This window comes from Equus caballus, chromosome 8, assembly GCF_041296265.1.
Source record: "Equus caballus isolate H_3958 breed thoroughbred chromosome 8, TB-T2T, whole genome shotgun sequence".
NCBI lineage: Eukaryota > Metazoa > Chordata > Mammalia > Perissodactyla > Equidae > Equus > Equus caballus.
The window spans coordinates 17,719,210-17,743,281 of record NC_091691.1 but is presented as its reverse complement, the minus strand read 5'-3'; the positions used below and the strand labels follow the sequence as shown (position 1 = coordinate 17,743,281).

At 39.0% G+C, this 24,072-nt stretch overlaps 1 protein-coding gene and 1 long non-coding RNA gene across 11 annotated transcripts in view; one reads left to right on the top strand and one right to left on the bottom strand.

Annotated features, from left to right (window-relative positions):
• Positions 1 to 24,072, bottom strand: part of TAOK3 (TAO kinase 3) — a 169,512-nt gene that overhangs the window by 7,533 nt on the left and 137,907 nt on the right. For all 9 annotated transcript variants that reach the window (XM_001490500.7, XM_070220090.1, XM_005612567.4 and 6 more), the window contains 5 exons: positions 16,577 to 16,813; positions 14,737 to 14,865; positions 10,185 to 10,388; positions 1,960 to 2,199; positions 254 to 466 (listed from right to left, as the gene is read on the bottom strand). In XM_001490500.7, coding sequence (XP_001490550.1) covers positions 254 to 466; positions 1,960 to 2,199; positions 10,185 to 10,388; positions 14,737 to 14,865; positions 16,577 to 16,813 — 1,023 coding nt within the window. The remainder of the gene's footprint in view (positions 1 to 253; positions 467 to 1,959; positions 2,200 to 10,184; positions 10,389 to 14,736; positions 14,866 to 16,576; positions 16,814 to 24,072) is intronic.
• The window catches only part of LOC138915205 (uncharacterized), a 35,259-nt gene continuing 33,923 nt past the window's right edge, over positions 22,737 to 24,072 (top strand). The window contains exons 1-2 of one of the 2 annotated variants that reach the window (XR_011420807.1): positions 22,737 to 22,799; positions 23,043 to 23,077. This is a non-coding gene — a long non-coding RNA (uncharacterized lncRNA). The remainder of the gene's footprint in view (positions 22,800 to 23,042; positions 23,078 to 24,072) is intronic. The other variant, XR_011420806.1, reaches the window with a different exon arrangement.

Here is a 24,072-nt window from a genome sequence, read left to right as displayed (position 1 = left end):
TCTCAAAGTCCCTATGTGCCACAGGTCTGATTTAGCACATTATTCCTTGAGTTCCATCTTAGAAGACACACTCCAGCAAGTATCCGTGTTGGCTTGGCTTTATTCAGCGTCGTCACTTCCTCAGTTCTTTGGGTAGAAAAACACCAATTTCCTAAATTTGTGCAAGAATCATCTTGGAAAACAAAAGGCTGGATCTTGAATTTTCTTGATTCCCAAAGCTCTTGAAGCCATGGCACTGACCCTAACCACTTACCGCTTGAGAGGCCATCATCTCATTTATACTCTGTTCATACTGCTCTGCCAAAATGGCAAGTTTTCTCGTCTGCTCATCTTTCAGTGTCTTTAAGATTGTTTTGTGCTCATTCTTTGGAGTAACTTCCAACTGGTGATTCTTGAGTGCTTTATACTGTTTGGTCTGTACTTTGCAAGTGTCCTGAAACTGTTTTTTAATTTGCATTTCCATGGCCTGTGTAGAAAAAGTGACAAAAGGAAAATAAAGACACATCAGTAAATACAGAAAGCCTTCCATTCTAATGACACAATACAGGTGCTGAGACCATTTGTCTTTTGGTGCAGTGACCCACATTACTAGTCAAAAATAATGAAAACAATACATATGACACAGACAAGAGTTAACTCTACCAGTACTTTTGGTTTTATATGAAATGAATAGAAGTCATTTTGAATTTACAAATGGATTAAAAAGTGAATTGTTACAGGGATCACAACTCTGAGCAGATTGTGGAATACTATGAAGCTTAGATTGTTAAAAGCTTGTGCATTACTTTAACGGTTACCTAGTCAAAATCTTCAGTGCCTTCTATTGTTTGTTGTTTTTACCCTTTTTTTTTTTTTGTCATTTTCCCCTCTGTTTCCAAGTGAGAAAGGGGATGGCAGTGTATATGCCACCTTTCACTGTTCTGTGTTTCCTTGACAAATCAATAAAGGAGAGTGTCTGGATAATACTTCACATGATAACCCATTTCCACTGGATTTCAGCATAAATGGAAAGGAAAAACTGATTTTAGATATTTTTCCCCATTAAGAGGTTGTACTTGCATGTAGCAATATCAAATATGCATTTTGGGAAGGAGAAGGCGGGGTGTATTATTATAAATCCAGAAGTTCCACCAGGTTGTCTCATAGTCACACTTCCATTTCATGAACACTTGGAGGAGCTGTGATCACAAGGATCACTAATTAGACAGGTTAGGATTTGGCTAGAGGGGAGCATGTCCAGTGTGACTGAGGTTGGCCTCATATCTGTGTCAACACTGACAATGTCCCTCTTGACATAAAGCAATGACTTAGTCTATATCGCTTGTTAATTAGCAGTCAGCTAAAATTATCTGGAGGCAGTGAGGGCCACAGGAGTTCCATATCTCTAGTGCAGGGGAAATAAGTGCCTGGCACGTGTAGACTCATTCCTGATTCCCATGCCCAGGACAGATGTTACTAATCAATCATACTCCTTCCTACTTAGCTTGGATGTGGCTTTAGAGTCTTTCTTAATATAGCAGCACTCAACCTAGTAACTGCTAGTACCAATAATCTGAGCAGCACCACAGATGAAATTTATCTGTCATATACCTGGTAACTCTCTCATTTCCTGGGATTAGAACCATGGGCTGCTGTTAGTCCATACGTTACAATTTTAAAGAGGGTAGGTCACAAAGGAGTCAGCGAAACTGCATATTGGATACAAAGAAAAATGGAGGGATCATCTAGCACAATGGTTTCCAAACCAGCCTGCCCAGCAGCATCTCTTCAGGAGTTTGTTATATATAGACCCTTGTGCTTCACGTCTGGAGAGTCTGATTCAGTAGTTGCAGGGCCCAGGAATTTGTAATTTTGCAAAGCTGTCATGTGACTCTGACAGTCATCCAGATGCAGGAACCACTGATCCAATCTGACTGGGTCCCAGAGCACAAATAGGGAAATACTTCAATTTCCTCTTACCTTTAAGTTTTTTGGCTGTTGCCGAAGTTCCATGACATGCTTTCTGTGCAGTTCCCTTTCTCGCCTCTTATTGTACTCCAGCTGGTTTTCCAGTTCAGTCTGGTGCTGTAGACGGATCAGATCCATGCGTAGCTTCTGTAACGTGTGCAGCTGCCTGTACTCTAGCTCTCGGGTGGACTCGTCGTGCCGGATTAGCATAGCATGCTCCATCTCCTTCTGGGTCCTCTTTTTATTTAATTCCTGCATTCAGGGACAAAAGATAAATGGAGAGAGATGAATGGAGATGAACTGGAAGAAATGCACAACTAAGTGAGGGATGACAAGGAATGGCACTACTAACTGTCTCTTAATTAAACCCATTAGTGTTTGGCAGCATGACTCAATGAGATTAGATTAACAATCCCTGGAGATTTAGGTTTTCCATGTGGGTCCACCATTTACAAGATGGGCAACTTCACAGCCATCACAACTTCACTGTCTGTAAAGTGGGATTAATTCTACCCGGCCCCTTCTCACCTCCCTCACATTGCTGCTGTGTACCTTAATTAGGTGATATGTTACACATAGGTCTAAATAAATGTTTCTTCAGTTAAGGCAGTGGTTTTCAACCCTGACTGACCATTAAAATCATGTGAGGAAGCTTTTAAAACACATGATGCCTGAATCCTACAACCCGAAATTGTGATGATTGCCTGGGGTGGGACTGTGACATCAATATTTTTAACAGTTCTTCATGTGATTCTAAAATGCAGTCAGAGCTGAGAATATCCTCAATGTTCTTAGTTTTCTGTGAAATACTCTGTTTTTGCGTGTATCAGAAGTAGGCCAATTACCTATTTTTTAAAATCTCAGAGTTCAGGGCATGCTGGGAAAAGGCAGATGAGATCTCTCCCCTTTCATCTTTTCCATCACAGTCTGTGTGATCACTTCTAGATCTAATCATTTTGTTCTTTGCAGTTCTACTCATGCCTTTCTCTTTCTTTTTCATTGAAGGAAGGAAAGAAAGGAAACTAGAAAAAAAGCACGGGGATGGGGGGGAGTTTGGTGAAATTTTTTCATTCACCAGTTCAAGAATATTTCCTGAATGGCAATGTATTGAAGATCTGAACCATGGGCTCTGGGTCCATAAAAATGTTTAGTGGGCCATGACTCTTGCTAACACTCTAATGGGGAACTGTAATAGATATTTATTGAAGTATATGCTCAGCTTACAGCTGACTGAATCAATCTATTTTCTCTCTTGGGAATTTGGAATTGGGATTCAGAGACAGTTAGTCTCTATGTGTGGCTGGAATTGAGGGGCATATAAAAACTACACATGTGGTAGCCATCCATTGCTATGAGGACTGAGGATGAGAGAATGCTGGGCTTCAGAGCAAGATGAATGAAAAAGAGAGAAGAAAGAAGTATAGGGAATATGTTGATGCTCAAGTTCCTGACTGGTTCTAAGTTCTCCTATAGGTCCAGCTGTATTATTGCTATTGGATTTTATGAAACATTCCTATATTTCTGTAGTAAATTTCCTGGTTTTGGCTTAATCTAGCTCAAATAAATTTCAGTAACATGCAAACAAAAGGATCTTAATTAATATAGTGAAATAGTTTTATGAATAAATTTAAAAAAAGAGGAAGGTTGGAAGTGATAAGTGCTATAAAGGAGGTAAAGATTTTATGCTGCAAGATTTCTGAAAATGGTGGTATTACTACTAGTTAAGAATGTCAAGGAACAGAGAAAGCATTGGAGCTGGACTTTAAATTAGAACAATAGCATGCCTCTCTTCTCTGACAGTATCCATTATGGGATAGCATCTAATATTTTCATAGAAATATTAGTAACATTTGTATATTGGTGTGGTTGAGAATATCTCATACACTTGGGCCTTCTAGCCATTTGAAGAGATGTCCTTTAAACAGCACAGCATCTGTTAACTAGATCGAAGTCACTAATCATTCATTTATTTATTCAACAAATAATTGTTGAGTTCTCCCTATGTGTTGGGCACTGCTGTAGGCCCTAGGGATACAGCAGTGAACAAGTACATCCTCTCATGGAACTTATTTCCTATTGGGGAAACATCTGAAGTATAAATTCAATTAACATTTGTTTTAAGGAATAAAAGATAATGAAGAGCATCTCCCCCTATCCTCTCCTGAGTTTTTCTTTTCCTAGTTTGGTTTTTTCTCCTTACCTGGACCACCAAATGTGTTCTTTCAAAAATCACTAACTGACCCATAGGTGGCACTAAAGGACAGTGAGCCCTTCCCACAGACCAAAGCTACTCCAGACCAATGAGCAAGAGAAGAGCCAAGGAAAGCCCTTGGAGTGGGTCAGTGTCCTGGTTCCCAGGTTACTATATCATTTTTAATTTATCATTTCAGTACCAGGACTCCCAATAATGGGCATTTATACATTTTGCATTTTCCAAACTGAGTCTGAATTGCCCAGAGCCCTGAAACTCATGGGGAAAAAACAAAAGATGCAAAGCAAACAACACCTTTCAGAAGAAATTAAACGCTTTTCTTTATGCTTAATGGAATGCTTCAGGATGTTGTCCACAGAATACCCGCATCAGAATTACCTGGGTTACAAGTGAGTGGTCTTTATAATAAGCCACCCAGCAAATTCTGATATATACTACAGTTTGAGAATCAACGGAAAAATATTTAGGATGTGAGTCAGTTTCAGCTTTTCCATTGACTCATTATGCATGGCTGGGGCAGGTCTCTTAATCTATGTTTTAGTTTCCACCGGTGTAAAGTGAGGATAACAATACCCACCATGAACTACCACTTTTGTGAAGACGAAATGAAAGACTATCAGAAAACACTTCAGAATATATAAACAGGTCATTATTATTTTTCTGTATTCAGAAATGAATATCTTAAAACTAGTTTTTATAAACTATTAGAGAAGTAAGAGAGGCATGGTGCTGAAATGGGCTTTTCTGTTACAATTGTAGGTTGTTCCCTTTCCCTTTAACTCATACATCTGAGTTGCTGAGATGTAAGTTGTTAAGCTACCTATAATATTTAAAACCATGGAAAAAATAATATTCAAGTTATTATGAGCCTAGGACTGTGCCTACATAATAATGTATAAAGTGCTTTCAGGTTTTAAAAATGAGTTCATCTAAGTCATTCAGTCCTAATTGCAACCTTATGAGGTGCTAAGATTATAAGGATTTAACCCCTTCATATATGATAGGAAGGAATTTGGGAATTGAGAGACTAACACAAGATCATACAACTTCAATAAAACAGAAGTGAGGCTAAAACTCAGGTTTTTAGGCTTTCAACATTTTCCATTAAAAGATGTCCCAATGAGGAGCTGGACCCATGGCCGAATGGTTAGGTTCACGTGCTCTGCTTCAGCAGCCCAGGGTTTTGCTGGTTTGGATCCGGGGTGCAGACATGGCACCGCTCATTGGGCCATGCTGGGGCAGTGTCCCACAGGTCACAACTGGAAGGACCCACAACTAAAAATACACAACTATGTACCGGGGGGCTTTGGGGAGAAAAAGGAAAAATAAAATCTTAAAAAAAAAAAAGACATCCCAATGAAGGTTTATATTTTCCTGTTTTATGTTCAGTCTGTGATACAATATTCTGAAGAATTCCTCTGCTCTAGCTAGACACGATGCAATGGTTGCTTCACCTGTACAAATTACACAGTATACGGTAGAGCCACATCATGTCCACCTTTACCTTATACAAATTCAACAAAATGAGCTGAGCAAAAACACAAAAACAAACTTAATGGTACAGGTGATTCTGCCACCAGTGCGCTCAATGTATATATGCCCTGAGGGAGTGAGATGAGAGCCATGCAGCTCCCTTTCCCTCAGCCCACATCACACATTGTGAGCATCTCACCAAGCTGAGCGTGCACTTAGTGTTGAAACATATATACTTTTCACACACCATGGATCCTACACACATTATGATATTTTATGTGACTCCAGCTCCTGTGTAAGATGTGGATCTAGGGGCTGTCCCCTAATAAACTCTTCCCAACCATTATCCAAGCAGTCTACTGAAGTTTCAAAGGAAGTGCTAGTGACTTCTTTAAAAGCAGCTGATCTCACTCAAGCCAAAATTTTTGTCCTCATGTCCACTGAGGTTGAGTAAGAACTAGAAGTCAAAGTTTTAAACAGAGATGTTGTTAACCTATGACATTCAATGCTTTCTTAATTTCAGTTCTTAGTTTCATAACTGGTTAGAAAATAGTGAGCATCTATGTGTATTGATAATAGAGAAAGAGACTCAATCAGTCAATGTTGATCCTTTGAAATGTTTCCATTAATTAAAAGGATTGCTAATATTCAGTTTTGGCAATGATATATGAAAATAGGTATTCTTTATTGATGGGAGTATAAAGCCTCTTAGAGGGCAATTTGGCAATATATATTAAAAATTTAGATGTATAGACTCTAACTCAGAAATTCCACATTTGAGAATATATTCTACAAAATACTTGTATACATGTAAAAAGATCTATGTGCAAAGATGTTCTCTGTAGCATTGTTAGTAATATTGTAAAACTTCAACAAAGTATCCACTGAGAAGTACCTCATTAAATAAATACAAAAAACATACTATTAATGGTTAAAAAGAGTAAGGCAGAGCTTTATGTCCTAGATAGTAAATGGGGGGAAAAAAAAGGGCTGGCCCTGTGGCCGAGTGGTTAAGTTTGCGTGCTCTGCTTTGGAGGCCCAGGGTTTCACTGGTTTGGATCCTGGGCATGGACCTAGAACTGCTCATCAGGCCATGCTGAGGCAGCATCCCACACAGCACAGCCAGAAGGAACTACAACTAGAATATACAACTATGTACTGGGGGGCTTTGGGAAGAAGAAGAAGAAAAAAAAAGATTGGCAACAGATGTTAGCTCTGGTGCCAAACTTTAAAAAAAAAAAAAAGGGAGAGTTACAAAACAGTATGGTGGACATTTGGGGGGTTTTGTAGATTCAGTATCCATTTCCCCTTCTTTGTTAACAGGCTCCTCTGTTTGGAAACAGAAACCCTCCCACACTATCTGGAATCTGACAGAGTACTGAGTAAGGGAGTAAGCACATTACCCAATCAAGTTCTCTCTCTCCTAGGAATTTGAATCTTAAGCAGAAATGATACAAAGATTAAACACGGTTGGAGGAGATACATCCAAATGGTGAGCCTTGAGGAATGTCCATTAGCTCTTGATCTCTAGGTTATGGAAGTTGCTTTTCCAGCTTGATTCTTCATCTTTTCCAGTTTGGTTCTTCAGCTCTGTCATCTACCCTATGTATCCTTCCAATAAATTCCTTTCCATACTAAGTCAGCCAGAGTTTGTTTCTATTGCTTGCAAATCAAACAGACCCACTGATACTAATGTAATCTTATTTTTGTAAAGTTAAAGTTATATATAAGCTGCATGTATGTATACATATATACAGGAGAAAAATCCAGACATATATATGCCAAATTAAAGGTGACTGTCTCAGGTAGAGATTGGATAGGATGGGATTATCAAGAACTGTCACTCAACTTTATATTTTTCTATATTTATCTTTTTTCAATGTTCTTTTATTAATTCTGTAAAGAAAAACTTTGAACATTTTCATGAAGAAGTCTCTGGAATAAGACTAAACAAAGGAAAATCTAGACTCTTAAGAAAAATACCCTCATAGAGTTATTCTTTGCTCAACTCGTTAGAACCTGATACTAATGAAGTCAAGAATATAGTTCCTATCAATTTTGGGGAATAATTGTCTTCTATAGCTTTTATTGGCACTAATTTTCCCCTTAGCCTCAGACTTCTTCCAAATATGTGCTATTAGAATAACAATAATTGCCAAATGAAAAGAATCCTAAATACCTTATTTCCAACTGGCTTTTGAACTTTTTCATTTGGACTTTTTTCCCTTCTAACAAACTCTACATATCTAGTACTGAATTAATCAGTTTCTCACCAATACCTCTCTCTAAGCTTCTCTGTTTCTGCCAAAATCTACATTTCCCCAAGTCTTAAACCCTAGAAATAGCTTTGCTTCTACCCTCATCTTCTCTCTCATATCCCATTGTATGCTAAGTCCTGTTTATTTTATACTTCAGAACATGTTTCAAGTCCATTTCTCTTTTGACAGCTACCACCACCTCTCTTTGCTTCTAGTTTCTTCTCTCTAATCCAGTGTTTCTCAACTTTTTTTTTTCATTATTGTCCCCATTAGGAGCCTTTTTAGACTCCCCTCTGCCCGACCATCCCCACCCCTAGAATGTTAATACCATACATATACTGTATATTTGTTTATGTACTATGGTCCTTCAGAGGGCCAAAAGCCATAGTAATATCTAAGACCCCTCCCCCATAAGAACCCATTTTCACCCCTCTGGGGGCAATATTGCCCCCACTGAGAATGCATGCTCTAATCAATCTGTGCATCACTACCAAACTGGGCAAATCTCTCTAAAGTAAAATTTTAGCCATATCACTCATTGCCTGGCTCAAAAATGTTCAACAGTTTCTCCCACTTCCAATTAGATGAGATAATACAGATAAAGACCCTGAGCCTGGCCCATAATTATATGTGTTTAATAAATTTTAATTTGCTCCACCCTTTTGTCTTCCCATTTGAATACTGCTCTCCAAAAAGCTTATGCCAATTCACATTCCCATTAAGTGTGCCTGAAGTACTTGTTTCCCTCATGTAGGCTAACACTGAATTTTTATCAAACTTTGGTTTTTTTATACCAATGTGCTGGCTCATTTGTGAGAGTTTTTTTGATTACTTCAGGTCACAGTGATTTCCTAGTGAACTTTGTATCTGCAACTGATTTACATTCTGTATTCCTCATCTCAGTGAATAACATCCTATTCATCCAATTTCCCAAATTAGAAACTTTTAAGTCATTTTTGACTCCTCCCTCTTCTGAATTCTAACATCATTTGGTCTCAATCACTGTCAGTTCTGTTTCAGAAATGTCACTTAGATCTAATCTCAAAAAGCTTATATGAATCTTACAGTATTGGGCTAGGGAAGGTGTATGCTAACTAAAAAAAAAAAAAAAAAAAAAAATCTAATCTCTCTCTCTCCCCACTGCCTCTTCCAGGTAGAACTAGAGAAGGAGCATCCTCGCTGACCTCATTGTATGTTGCTTGTCACCACTCTAGGCTACCCTCACACTGATGCACTAATTCTTCAAAATGAAGTCAGCATCACTCCCTGGCTTAAAAACCTCTGAGGGCCATGCAATTGCCTTCGGGCTAAAACCTAAATGCCTTGCCTTAAGAAACAAGGCACGAGCCTACACATTCTGCTTCCAACTTTTCTCTTGTTCCGACGCTCCGCTCCATACACCCAGAACACTCAACTTCTCATCAATCACCGAATCCTCCAAGCCCTTTCGTGACCATATGCCCATGATACTTTATTCATATGTCTATTATTGTACCTAACATATTATAATTAGTCTGTTACATATCTGTTTCTCCTCTTAGACTTAGGGCTACTTGAAGGCAGGGAGTATAACTTCTTGGTAGCCCTGGTGTCTCCAGCACAGTGCCTGGCACAAAGGAGGCACTCTTTTTTTTTTTTAATTGAGGTAACATTGTTTTATAACATTATAAATGTCAGGTGTACATCATATTTTGGCTTCTGGATAGACTACATTGTGTTCACCATCAAAAGTCTAGTTGCCATTCACCATGGTACAAATGTGCCCCTTTACCCCTTTCACCCTCCCACCGGCCCCCATTCTCCCTGGTAACCACCAATCTATTCTCTGTATCCGTTTGTTTGTTATTATTGTTGTTGTTGCATTTCTTCACATGAGTGAAATCATATGGTATTTTGCTTTCTCCATCTTAATTATAGAGCATCATACTGTTATTTGTTTCACAGAGTCACAAAAAACATAACTTTTTGACAAGCAGGCTGAAAGCAAAAATTCTCTATTCTACTTATTTTGATTCTCCACTCCATGACATGGCTTATAACAGGTGTTCAACAAAATTCTATTGCATTGATTTGGAAAAGGTTGATCCCTTGTTCTGTAAATGGCTTTCTCTTGTTGGTAGTAAATTCATTCCCTTACTTTTTTGTGTGCCTACATTGTGTCAGGCACTGCACTGAAGACTAAGAGGCTAAGGATATAGGACTGGACAAAACAGATGACGGACAAAATGGTCACAATCCTCATAAAGCTTTTTGTCCCATACATTAATGACAATAGTTATGAACATAACAAATACCTCCCGAATGTTCTGCTGCTCCACCTCGTGCCGCTTGATCATTATTTTCCGCTTGAAGAAACGACAGTTTTTTTCGTAGTACAGTCTCTGCTGAGTCAGAAGGTGGGCTTCCTCTTCAGCCTGTGTGTGCTGCAAGTTCTCTTTATGCTTGGATATCCGCTCTTGCTTTTCTTTCTTGGGTGTGCTATGGTCCTCATTCATCTCCTTCACAAAGAAAAAAAGAAAAAAATCCATGCTGGTCTCATTAAGCAAAAGGAACTAAGATTATTTGGAAAGCAAATGAGAATGCAAGGACAGAAAGGCTTGGTGTCGCACATCCCTCATCCCCAACAATTTTGTCAATTAATTGAGTATTGAGAGGGAGACTTGTTAGTTTCCATGTTTTTGGCTTTTCACTGTCAGAAATTATTTGTTCACTTATTCAATCAACACACACTTACTAGTTGCTATCATGTGACAGGCATATGCAAGGCACAAGGATATGATGGCGGGCAAAAGAACATATCTACCATCATGGGGCTTTTTAGTCTGAAATAAAAAATTAATTGAAGAACCACAGAAATGAACTGAAAATTACTGTGATAATTGCTGTGAAGGTGAAGTACTTGGTTCTACAAGGACGTTTAATAGAAAATATTTGCCCTTGGTAACACCTAAGCTGAAATTTGAAAAATTGTAGACGTTAACCAGTGGAAAAGGAGAGGGAAGGATACTCTCGGTGGAGGACACAGCATGTGCAAAACCCTTAAGGTGGGTTAACTGAAACATGATATGATCAAGGAACTGAAAGAAGGCCAGAGTAGTTGGTGCAGTGTGACATGAAATGAGGCTGGACAGGTGGGCAGGACCATTAGAGGCCTTATAGACCAAGTTAAGGACACTGATATTTAGCATAGGAGAAATGGATTTTATATATATTGGGGTGTCATAATGAGATGCATTTCAAAAAGATGACTCTGGTTGCCACGTGGAGAACAGAATGAAGCAAGGAAGAGCACGTCCATGGAGACAGCTAGGAGGCTAGTGCAAAGGTCCAGCCAAGAGATGATAGTAGCTTGGACAAAGGAAGTGGTAATAATACTGAGAGAAGCAGACAGATTTCAAAGACTGGAGGTGACTCTGCAAATGTCACTAGTTTGAATTTCAGGAAAAAGCACTCTTCATTAGGGATTAGAGGGTAAACAAACCACCTATATTTTCAAAAGGACAAAATTCATAATTATTCCAGACCATATGGATAAAAGGAAGAAAGCAGTGAATCAGAAGAGTTAAGAAGAGGTTAATCTATGGGGAAAGTAAGATGACCACTTTAGAGAAGGTACAGTGTACTCGTCTTTGTTCGTAGTGGCAAGCTTGACCTATAATATTTAGTTAACTACTCACTCAGTTGAGATCTCCTTTAACTGCTAACACCTATTTTACTTAATGTTTAGTGATGCAGACATCATACATCTCTATTTAGATTATTCTTGCACTTGGCCTAGAAGTCCTGGTAAATCAACTTTCAACTTTCCTGTTCCAGTGAAATATTAGAATCAACAAGAGCAAGAGCTGTTTCTAGCATGGAGTAAGCTGGGATCACAACAGAAAGGCTGGGTGACTCATCTCTTGATGCCACAGCTTTGCTACTAGGTTTGGCATTAACCACTACATTTCACACCCAAATCTAAATATGATCATAAAAATTCACTCCAAAAGCAAGAATAAATTATTTCTGCACCATCCATTATTCTGTTTTACTCACACTCCTATTATCTATCAATAGTGGGGATAGTGGAGATTGTTTTGTCATCACAAGGACAATACCTTTAAGTATACCCATATCTAAATATACGTGCCACTTTAAATAGTCTGAACTAAGCTGTACTTCGTACGGAGTAATATTAGCTGTGCACAGAAAGGCTTACTGAGGCTATCGCAAATTAGGTTTAGGCCTGTTTTTCTTCAGGAGGATGTTGAAAGACTTATGCTGAGGCCTGTTGTCTCTTGCACTCATAAACCTGAGTATAGTGAACCAAAAATAACGTTATGCCTAAAGACTGAGTGGGGACTCTCGAATGCCATTCTGTAGGGGATCTTCTAAAGGTGGAGTTCATGCAATCTCCAAACACCTTGGTGTTAACAAAAGCTCAGAATGGCGGCTGCAGTCATAAAGTATGGCCTCCAGAGCATGAGTGAACACAATAAGATAGACGTAAAAATGAACGTGCAGCTGGGAAAATTTCAAAATTTCTTACTGAAAAATCAAGGTTGTCTCTGTGATCCAGCCACATCTGTTATGATAGAATAATTAGGCTCAAGCAATAACGAGAGAAAATGTGAATCTTCTTAGTTAGGCTATTTATCTCTACAGCCTGGTTTTCTAGATCCTATAGTCTCAGAGATTCTTCCCATTCAGTGGGAAGTGTGGATCAAATACAAATTTCTGACAGGCCTAACAATTACCAGGGACTCATCTGGGCAGGGCAAAAGATCCTGAGGCTCACTCACACCCACTTGCTTTCATTTCCTCATTAAAAACAATCAGAGAGGAACGTTGCTAAGTCCCATATTGTTAACTTAGAATGTAAGCTCAAATGAATGATTTCATACACTAGAAGAATGCCCCATGCTGAGTTTTATTAAACCTTAATATACTAGTAGTCTACAAATAAGAAATCCCGTCGTATGAGAAGGGCAGTCTATGGAACTGCAGGCAAGTCGCCTGTGAGTACTGGCAAAGGGAGGACTGAAGAAACCCCGTCGTATGAGAAGGGCAGTCTATGGAACTGCAGGCAAGTCGCCTGTGAGTACTGGCAAAGGGAGGACTGAAGAAACCCCGTCGTATGAGAAGGACAGTCTATGGAACTGCAGGCAAGTCGCCTGTGAGTACTGGCAAAGGGAGGACTGAAGAAACCCCGTCGTATGAGAAGGACAGTCTATGGAACTGCAGGCAAGTCGCCTGTGAGTACTGGCAAAGGGAGGACTGAAGAAACCCCGTCGTATGAGAAGGGCAGTCTATGGAACTGCAGGCAAGTCGCCTGTGAGTACTGGCAAAGGGAGGACTGAAGAAACCCCGTCGTATGAGAAGGGCAGTCTATGGAACTGCAGGCAAGTCGCCTGTAAGTACTGGCAAAGGGAGGACTGAAGAAACCCCGTCGTATGAGAAGGGCAGTCTATGGAACTGCAGGCAAGTCGCCTGTGAGTACTGGCAAAGGGAGGACTGAAGAAACCCCGTCGTATGAGAAGGGCAGTCTATGGAACTGCAGGCAAGTCGCCTGTGAGTACTGGCAAAGGGAGGACTGAAGAAACCCCGTCGTATGAGAAGGGCAGTCTATGGAACTGCAGGCAAGTCGCCTGTGAGTACTGGCAAAGGGAGGACTGAAGAAACCCCGTCGTATGAGAAGGGCAGTCTATGGAACTGCAGGCAAGTCGCCTGTGAGTACTGGCAAAGGGAGGACTGAAGAAACCCCGTCGTATGAGAAGGGCAGTCTATGGAACTGCAGGCAAGTCGCCTGTGAGCACTGGCAAAGGGAGGACTGAAGGAATCTGAGCTTTTAGATCAAACTGCAGCTCCTCAGGAGGACTCTCTAAGTCCACTAGCGGTCTTCAACCAAACATTCAAGAATCAATCAATCATTCATCAAATATTCACCTTACTGGAAACAGGGATACAGGCATGAACAACAACAACAAAAAGACATGGCCTCTGCTCTTATCACTTACCAGCTACTAGGGTAAGTAGCGCAAATCATCACTAAAAAAAATGCATAATTGAAAACTAGTGTTATGAAACCCACGGCACCTGTCTTGGTAGAGGCAGTCAGGAGAGGCTTCCCTGGGGAAGCAATGTTTAAGTTAAGGTACTAATAAGCAATCCTGAAGCTTACAAGGAATTAACAGCAGAATTGTGGTCAGGGTGGGATTTGGGGTGGGAGGGTGGGAAGAGCATCCTGGCAGAAGAAACAGTGTGAGCAAAGACCTTGGAGAAGGGCTTGACACATTTGAGGAACCAAAATATGACAATTGTGGCAGAAGCAGCGAAGAGTGAGGGTTAGGTAAGCAGATGGGGGAACACTGGTGTGAGGTGAGACTGGAGGGGAGGCTGGTAGCAGACCACGCAGGGACTTCTAGTATTTTGATCTATATCCTAAGAGCAATGGGAAGCCAGTAAACGTTAAAAACATGAAGAGATATGACAAGACTCATCGTTTGAAAAGATGCCTCTGGCTGAAGTGTGGAGAATAAACCGGAAGTAGGCAAGAATGGTTTACAGTTAGCACAAGGGTTCTTGAAGTGTGGTGCCGGGACCAGCAGCATCAGCATCACCTGGGAACTTGTTAGAAATGCGTGCTTCAAAATCCACCCTAGACTCATTGAATTAGAAAATCTAGGGGTGGGTCAGCAATCTGTTTTAATAAGAATTTCAGGTGATTCTAATGTAAAGTTTGAGAATCACTGGATTAGACTACACAATGCAAGATGAATGTATGATCACAATGTAAGATGAATCAGTTTCAAGTTCCAACCATTCTAATGGCAACTTGGTGACTACAAATATCGGTATTCTTACCTCTTTTATTTTTTCCTTACAAATCTTATACTGCTTCTTCTGACTTTCTAAGAAAGTTGTCAAATCTTTCTTCTGCTGGGCCAAGATCTGTTGCTGGAACTTCTTCTCATCTGCTGCAGCTACCTTTGCCTGATAAAATAACAAATACGATTGATCTAGGATGACTTGATCTTCACACAGAATTCAGCTATCTATATTCTCCACTACATTAAAAGAGTCTGTAAGTGTTGAATAATGTAATATTTTTAAACAAATTAATTAAAAAATAAGGAAATGCTTTGATTTTCTCATGTTTTAAACAAACAAAAAATTGAAATTTTTACCATTGAAAAATATATCCCTAATTATGGGAAAAATAGGAAGGTAAACCCAAACCACGTTTTATTGAACACACAAAAAAATACACGGCATGAAAGGTAAACTAAGGATTATAACAAAAGACTTTTTATCATATTGTTGGTAGCCCAAGGGTTAAATTATAAAAATGGATAAATGGATAAATAACCATGACTGGCCAGTTTTATTCCAAGAATCCAACTCTAATCAATAAATTATTCCAACTATCAGATTTCCTAGTGGGGTCACCTCCAGTATAATAGGCAAAGCTAGTGACATTTGATTTCTTAGGCACCTGCTGCAATCCACAGCAGTCTGAGACCAGGACATTTGGGGGGCTCCTGAGTAGATAGAACACAGCCCAAATAAAAGATAACTCAATAAATATTGGCTCCTGAAAGTGACCAAATCTAAGGATCGAGGAACCCTTCGCTGAAGCACGTATGTAAGATGAGGTACCTGGGGGATAGAGAGGGAATTATGCTTCATGGTTCTCTTTGTGGATCTTCTCACCTTTAGCTTCCATTATCAACAATTCTTCCATTATGAACAGTTCTCTCCACATATTTATCAAGTTGAATTCCCAAGAAAGAATCTGATTGGTTTATTTAATCATTATCATCCCTGTTCAGGCAGAAGTTTTCATGCCAGATGGCCTCACGAATAGATGGCTATTGGGGGGATATTTCTTCTACAGTTCTGATGTTTCCTTCCATGTGGAGACAGTGAGCTTAATTACTGAAACAGCGTCCCCAGGGACCACAGGTTCACTCTGCTTTTCTGCACTATGTAAGTCTCACGGGGGGTGAGGGGAGGTGACTGGCTTAGCACTGGCAGTGCCTGGGTTGGGTCGGGAGGTCTGTTTAATCTTGTTCAGTATTATTAGGTCTGTTTTCCTTGGGACATAAATCACTTCTATCTAACATTTATCAATAATAAAGGTGGTATTTTGACTCTCTATCTGCCTTACCCTCTTGTCTGTTTTTAAAATTTGTTTAGAACCTGGATGGGGAAGAGAGATGTTCCCTAGAAGACCCAAGCAATAGCCAGCTTACTCACTGCCATTGGTCAGGTGCCCACCCCTGGTCCGATCAGCTGTAGGCAGGGATTATCACCACAAAAAGGGACTGTCTGTAGAGCAGCTTTCCTTTGAAGAGGACTGTGGGTGTGGCAGGCAAAGTAACATACCCGAACTGTGCAAGTTTCCATCGGATAGAAGCATCTTGCTTCTTTTTATTTGTACCCAGACTCCCATCAAGGGACTGATGCTCAGAATGTATTTGAATAGACAGGAATGTGATATATACCTCAGTTACTATTTTAGCTTTTAATGACAATTATAAGAAGCCTCATAAACCTCCCCCCACCCCAACACACACACCAAGGCAATACTGTTTCTCTATCACCAAAAATCACACTACTCTTGTCTCCTGCTAACATGATGCCCCTGACTGGAACAGGCTTGGCGTGGTTGTGGCACGAAGGCAGGTGTGCACGTACTGACCTCCTTTTCTATGATAGCCACTTGCTTCTTGGCCAGCTTCTCCAGCTCGATGGACGAGTTGTTGGCATGTGTCTCCACCTCCTTCTGTAGCTTGAGGCGGTGCTCGTCCATCTCAGCCTTCAGCTTGTTCTCCAGGGCGATCAGCTGCTTCTGGTGCTGGCGCCGCATCCGCTTATAACCTGACATCTGTTCCCGCAACTCGTTCTCCTGCTCATGCTCATGGATCTGGCGTGTAACCTGATTTGGGGTGGGGGAGAGAACTCAGGTAACCAGGTTCATGGGAGGCAAAGTAGAGGAATGCTCTGGCATAATTTTATTTATCATTGTAACCATCAATTTACCTACTATTTCCTGAACACTCACCTGTACTAGGCCCTGTGCTGGGTGTTCTTTATATACCTTATCTCTAATCCTAAAAACCATCTCATTCACTCACTCATTTTATTCATTAATGAGGTAGGTATTACCACCCCCATTTTATGAAGAAATTGAGACTTGAGGGAATCAATTTACTCATTCAGCAAAAATATATTTATATATTTTTGATATATCATTATATGTATGCTCAAGGTCACACAGCTAATAAGGAGTGGAATTGGGATTCAGACTCATGTCTGTCTGATTCCAGAGCCATGCTATGTTTCCACTATACCAGGATTTCTCAACCTTGGTGCTATTGACATGAGTCAGATAATTCTTTGTTTTGAGGGACTGCCCTGTACATTGTAGGATGTTTAGCAGCACCCCTGGCCTACCCGCTAGATGCCAGTAGCACCTCCCAAGTCAAGACAATCAAAAAATTTTCTGGATATTTGGCAATGTCCCTCTGGCTGAGAACCACTGCACTATATCATACTGCTTGTTTGTTGTTAAGGATCATGTCTCTAACAGTCACAGGAATCTTGAATACCCTTTTAAAATAGTTTGAACAAGATTTATTTTCTACTCTTAATATGAATTGAGAGAGAGACAGAGACAGAGAGAGAGAAAGAGAAAGAGAGAGAACTCCCTTCTTTTAAATCATCTGTCTCCCTCCTCTCCTTCCCTGCAAAAGAGATAAGTCACAATACATTTACTTGCCCTCTTAAAGAGGAGAAAGCATTTCTATGATTTTTGGATGGCTACTGGTCTTAATAATTTTTCCTTAACCCATTCTCAAGTGAATAGCCAACAAAGTGAAGACAGTAAATTTTGGCATCTCTCTTTTTTTTTTCTATTAAACCTTTTCTGATTTTCCAGTCCTTCCTTCAATTTATCACCCCTCTTTATTTCCTGTTAGATTCCCTGGTCACTTCCTTCTCCTCTTTCCTATTTTAGAAAAAATAATTTAATTACAAAACTATAACTTTAGTTTTTGTGTTTTTGTCACTAAGTAATTGTCACTCCTATCTACTACAAGCCACTTTTCCTCAACTTAAACCTCAAACAAGTTTTACTGGAAATTTTCATGCTGCTATTAATTCTCTCTACTATTTTCAGTTTATGGGTCAAAGTGCATTTTATACAAAGAAGAGTTTGTTTCTCTGCTCTTTTTAGAAGGTGTCCCTGCACACTAGACTGAGTCCTTACTATCAAGAGAGTGCTATTTTGTAACTGGATAGTATTATCAAAGTATACCATTAAACATTAGCCGAACTTTGAAACCTTTCCAGCTGAAACTAACACTAGGTTTCATATTCATTACTCTTTTTTAAAGGACAATTCTCTTTAAAGTATGAGGAATCGAGGAGAAGATATTTCAAGCTCAAAAAAAAAAAAAAGGATAGCATCACCAAAGAGGAGTCTAATACTCTAAAGAAAATAAATTGTCTATTTTGTCATCACAATAACATGGTTTTTTTAAATGGACTTATTTCATGATACAAGGAAGGAAAGAAGTAGTTTGAAATCTATGTGTATATTTCATTTTCTCATGCTGTGCCTTCCTAAAGTTCATTGTGGGGGGAAAAACAATTTGAATCAACAGAAAGGATACCATTTATTCCTTTCTGAACTCACTTGTTTTTCAGACAAACATGGCAGTCAAGTGTCTGTTCCAGGGTAATGAGTGTGAGATATGTTTTACTCATATACTTATTTTTTCTTATTTTGGTATTCCTTCTTTAATCAGATTCCCAAAGCTGAGGCACGGCACACTCAGAAGCTATCATGACACATTTAAAACTTGCTAGTGGAATGTTTGACAGGCTTGTGGTCAATAAAATATTCTCAGGATGGCAATTTCCCTAAACCAAGCGGCCTGAAGATAAAACGCTAATGAGTTGTGTCAAGAACATTTTCCATCCTAATTGGCGGGTGAGTCCCTGTGAGGAAGGTGGTCTTACTGCATACCAGATCATACAAGTATGTAGCAAAGACAAATTACAAAGCTCAACACGCTGTCATTGTACATCACTGAATTCCAGGAGAGACACTTGGCTTTTAAATGCTTCCCATAATTGGGATAATCACCTTCTTAAGCTCCTAATATCACCTTCCATTTGTACACCTAAACTTTCTAAGTTTCAAAGTAATTGTCTTTCGAGGAATATATAGAGATAGTTTTATAATTCCATGCTCGAGCCAGACAGATGAATTTAAATGAAAGTATAACCAGATGTTTCATTTGTGAAGTCTAACATGAAATATATAAAAAATATGTTATCTACAGTTATGTATGCCTGTGTGTTTTAAGTTCATACTCTGTATCTTACAGATACACCATTTGGTCAATAGAATAAAAAAATAGCTCATAAGTTTATCATCCTTTATGGTTTACAATGTACTTTCACATGTAATTTACCTTTTTAATTTTTATAAAGCCTGGGATTTGAACCAAGGTCCTATGATTCTTGAAATGCCTGAGGAAATTCACATAATCAAGGCCAAAAAGAATAAAACTTTCTGTTAAGAATTAATGGAGGGAATCAACACCTAAAAAATTCAAAGCCGAAGAGAGTGGTATGTCTAAGTTATAAATCGAATAAGTCTAAAAATGAGAGAAAGTTATAGAAATGTAGTGACTGTAGTTTTCACAATGGTAGTCTCAAAAATGTGATCAACTGAAAGTGGGCAGTTTCACTTTGCCATACCCAGTAGGTTACTTGGAGATAAATCTCATTCCATCCCTTATCATACAACTGACCTTGGGCAAACTACTTCACCTCTTGAAGTCTCTCAGTTTCTTCATATGTAAAGAGGAACTACTGCTATGATGAGATCGCTGATGAGATAACACTTGTGTCCAGCAAGGTGTCTGACACATAGGAAATGTTCAATATATGTTGGTTTCCTTCCTTTTCCTGACAGGCTCTGAGTAACATGTCTCTTTTTCCCTCCACTAAGCATTTCTGGTGATGGGGACATAGATGAGAAGAAGTGCATCCAAGAGAAAGGGCAAGTTTAACTGTAAAACTGTACTTGCATCCAGATTGTGGATTACAAAATAACTATGCATAATTTCTGAATCTGAATTAACTATTTCATATACCTTGAAAAATATATAAAAAATAAAGAACCATAAAGGAGGACTGAACTTTTTTGAGAAAGTTTCTACAACCATTCCATCCCACCCTATTTAATTCCAACAAAATTAGCCCTAAAACAAACCATTTCATCCAAAGTGTACTACATGCCTACCAAGTACAGAACACTGCACTAGAAGGCTAATCAGCAACTTACTGAACATAAAAGAGGAGCATGGTGGCTGATAATGTTACCCTCTTAAGAGATCAAAGCCAACTTACAGGATTAATTGTGTGTAAGAATCAAAATAACGTGCATGATAAAACTGGCCACCTCAGCACTTAGAACAAATGAAATTTACAGCAATTAAAAAGAATACAGTGAGTCACATTTTGGCACCAGAAATTTGACATTCCACAGTTTAGAACACCTAGGAAAAAAATATTTTAAGTTCATACTAAAAGTAATAACTGACAACAGGTAATTCTGCTTTATACAGAAAAACCGACATGAACTTTGAAACGCACACTTATAAATCCAAATTCTCATGTGACAGCAGGACTGGAAGAGGTGTCATTCATTCATTTGTTCATTCACTCATTCAACACATGTTTATTGGGAGACTTTGGTCATGAGGGCTGGGCATATAGATTGGGCAGCACAGGTGAAAAGTGGTATCAGCAATGATCTCAGTGAGATTCAGAAGCCAAGAAAAAGGAAAAACAATATTTTGATAAGCATCCTCTGATACACACACTATCTAGGAAGAGAATACATTTTCAAGCATTTAGATACAGAACAGCCGGGCTCATAGGAGGTGAAACAGTAACATTTACTGCTGAGGCTCTAATATTTTTATGCTTGTCTATCAAACTCATGCAGGTACCCAATTTCACAAGTAGCTGACTAATTAGGTTGCATTTTTTAAAATCCAAATGAAGACTCCATTTTTATATGAGATTTTTCTACTGAATAGGGTAAAACCAAAGTAAAAGAATCTATATTTGCATGGATAGAACAATAATGATTTTCTCCTACATGCTTCCCTGGAGATTAGAAACTAAGAGTTCTATGCCCCTCTCCGTAATGTGTATTCTAATGTAAATTCATTTGTGTGGTAAGACCACTGCATCTCAGTGAGAATTCCTTCATAAGGCCAAAAGCTAAATTATCTGATCGATATGAGTTTGGCGCTCTTTATATTAACATCTACTATGGGAACTGCCAGTGACCCAGGATATTATGAAATTTTAAGAAGACATGACATCAGGTGTAACAACAGCCGAAAACACTGTTATGGGCCACTAATTTAATAAAAACATTAGGATCTCCATTCATCAACAATAAAAACTCAAGGAAGGCACATCTCTAAGGCCCAAGAAGTCAGAGGAGTAATTCTGAAGAAGTATAAAAACAACTCCTTTCTCCAGAGGACGAATTCGACCAACATGAACTTTCTTAACAGAAGAAAGGATAAAATAAAAAAGATTCCAGGAAATGCCCTTCGTTTTCCTAATTCTTCAAAATAAGGTCAATAATCTCTGCCCTTAAATGATTATAATTAAAAAAATAGATAATTCTAAAGTTTCCTCAGGGTTTCCTCTAGTATCAAGGTTTGCAGTCCTTGCTTTTCCTTTGTTACAAATGCAATTGTGCAGCAGTGCATAATAACACAAAAATCTCAGTTTTAAGGAGCCAAAATAGAAAAACATCTAGCAGTAAAAGCCTGTAAACCCACAGGCTTCATACACTTGTCAATAACCCTACTAGAAAGCACAATGTAGAAAGAAAAGCTAAGGGGAAAAATCACAGAGCTAGGTCTCTTTCAGGCTTATGTAGAAGGGGTAGGCTGATAAAACAAATTTGAGGAACCGTAATTTTTTTTGTCAGTTTGCAAGTCTATTTAAAATATACACTCATCACTTATTTATCTAATAATTGAAAAATGAATTTCTAAATTCTTCTTTTTATTTTTGCTGTTCACTTTTAGATCACTCTATGGCTTGTTAGCACTTCTGCTATAAGATTTTAAAGAAAGAGTAAAACCAAAATAAATAAATCAATATAGTTTTGCCAACAACTATGAGAAGTGAAGAGATGTTTCAATGAAAACTTGAATATTCATTATACCGGACCTTCATTTTCCCATGATTGTGCTCTTACTTTTATGTCATTTAAGTAATTTTAATCCTTTTCATTTAAAATAAGATTCATGAAATATTTTAAAAATTAGATATTTCTTTTTGATATTTGTGTCCTGATTTATATATTCCTATTAGAATTAGTCTTTGGGTAGCAGAACTGTTGTGCTTAATAACATACATTAAAATATCCATACCAATAGTTAGATCGTCCAAATGGGACAGAGAACCATACAACATCATGCCACTTCTCCCTTCCATTTTTGTGTCCCTAAAAACCTCTAGATACAAATACCACTGAACTCTGATAAACTTCCATCAATCTCACCGTGAATCCCAAAGGATTACATTTGGAGAGGTTTTCCACTAAAACAGCTTATTTTGTGGCTACAGCAACAGCTTATCAGCTACTCTGTTTTTAACTTAATATAGGGGCAGGGGCCTTGTAGCAAATCAATGTCCATCAGAGAGACTGATCTCAGCTGTTCTCTGGATGGGCTCCACGAAGCCTGTAGGAGTCAAAGGGCTTCCTGGGGCTATTTTGCCCATAGCCCTGAGGTGGCCTAGTAGGGAAGCAGCTTTCATCATCCACAGGAAGGGAGACTGTGATGGCTGATACGCACACAGAGTAGCCCTGGGTGAGTTCACAAATGCGAGCGTGAGATCACTCTGGCATGGCAGTAGTAACATCTTACTGGGAGGTAGGAGAGGTCATGAATATATGATGTGGGAATGAGGGTGTGGCAAGTGAGAAAAGAAGAGAAGCCGTCCCAGAGGGGGAAAATCCACTTGGTATAACGTCTGCTTCACATTCAAAACCTGCTTATGGTGCTCTGATTCTCAGTTGTTGTTCATTTCTCCTCTCTTTTCACCATGAACAGGTCTGGATAAATGTGCAGTCTCACAAGAGTCAGTGGTAAGTAGTAATATTCCATAAATTCTGTATTTCTTCTTTTGTCAGATATCATGGCATAAAGATATTTAATAATTTCATGATGCTTTATTTAGACTGAAAAGCATGTTTTTTAGTTGCTTCAGAATCCTTACCAAATACACAGTAGACACTTTAAGATCTCCATTACACAGTGTAGCATTCATTTAAAACGAAAAACTGCCCATTAAAGAGATTACAAGAAACTTCTATACAAAAGAACTTAAAGGTAGGCTTATTTATAAGAAGTCTAAATTAAATTGCTTGCTTTTAGACAGCAGCAGGCATAGCAATATGTAGGTGCTTTAACTTCCATTTTCCTTACATTTGGGTTTTTAAAAATTATAATCCATTATCAATTCCAAAGATAATCGAAGCCTTTAAAAGACTTGAGAAATAAAAGTGGAAATCAGGTTTAAAAAATAGGACAAGAAAAAGAATCATTTCTGGGTCGGCTTCAGATGATGTCATCATAGGTTCTAAATGTAATAGCCAGGCAATGTACACTAACTCCTCCTGCCCATGTGACCTCTAACATCAATTGGGCAAAACGACTAATATTTCAAGAATTTTTTGGCTGAGAAGTGAGATTCAGAAGCAAAAGATTAAAGAGAGTTTAGAGTGCCAAGGATGAAACAATGTGAGTGTGAGTGTGTGTGTGTGTGTGTGTGTGAGTGTGTGAACGCGCACGCGCACGCGTGGGGGGCCAAGGGGAGGAGGCATGAAAACTAACTCTTCCAGCACACACCCCTTTTGCTACTACAAGGGCATCCAGCAATCACATTTGCAATAGTAAAAATGCTGAAGGATCCTACAGTATCTTTTCTTCCACAACCATCCCCTTCCTCTCCCACAAAGCCCTTCTTGCTTTACTGGTGCCAGGAAATTCTTCAGGGGTTAAATAGGGAAGTGCAGCCACTACCATTGTTGCAATAAATAAATGAATGAACCAGAACGAACCAGCAATCCGTCCCTGGGAA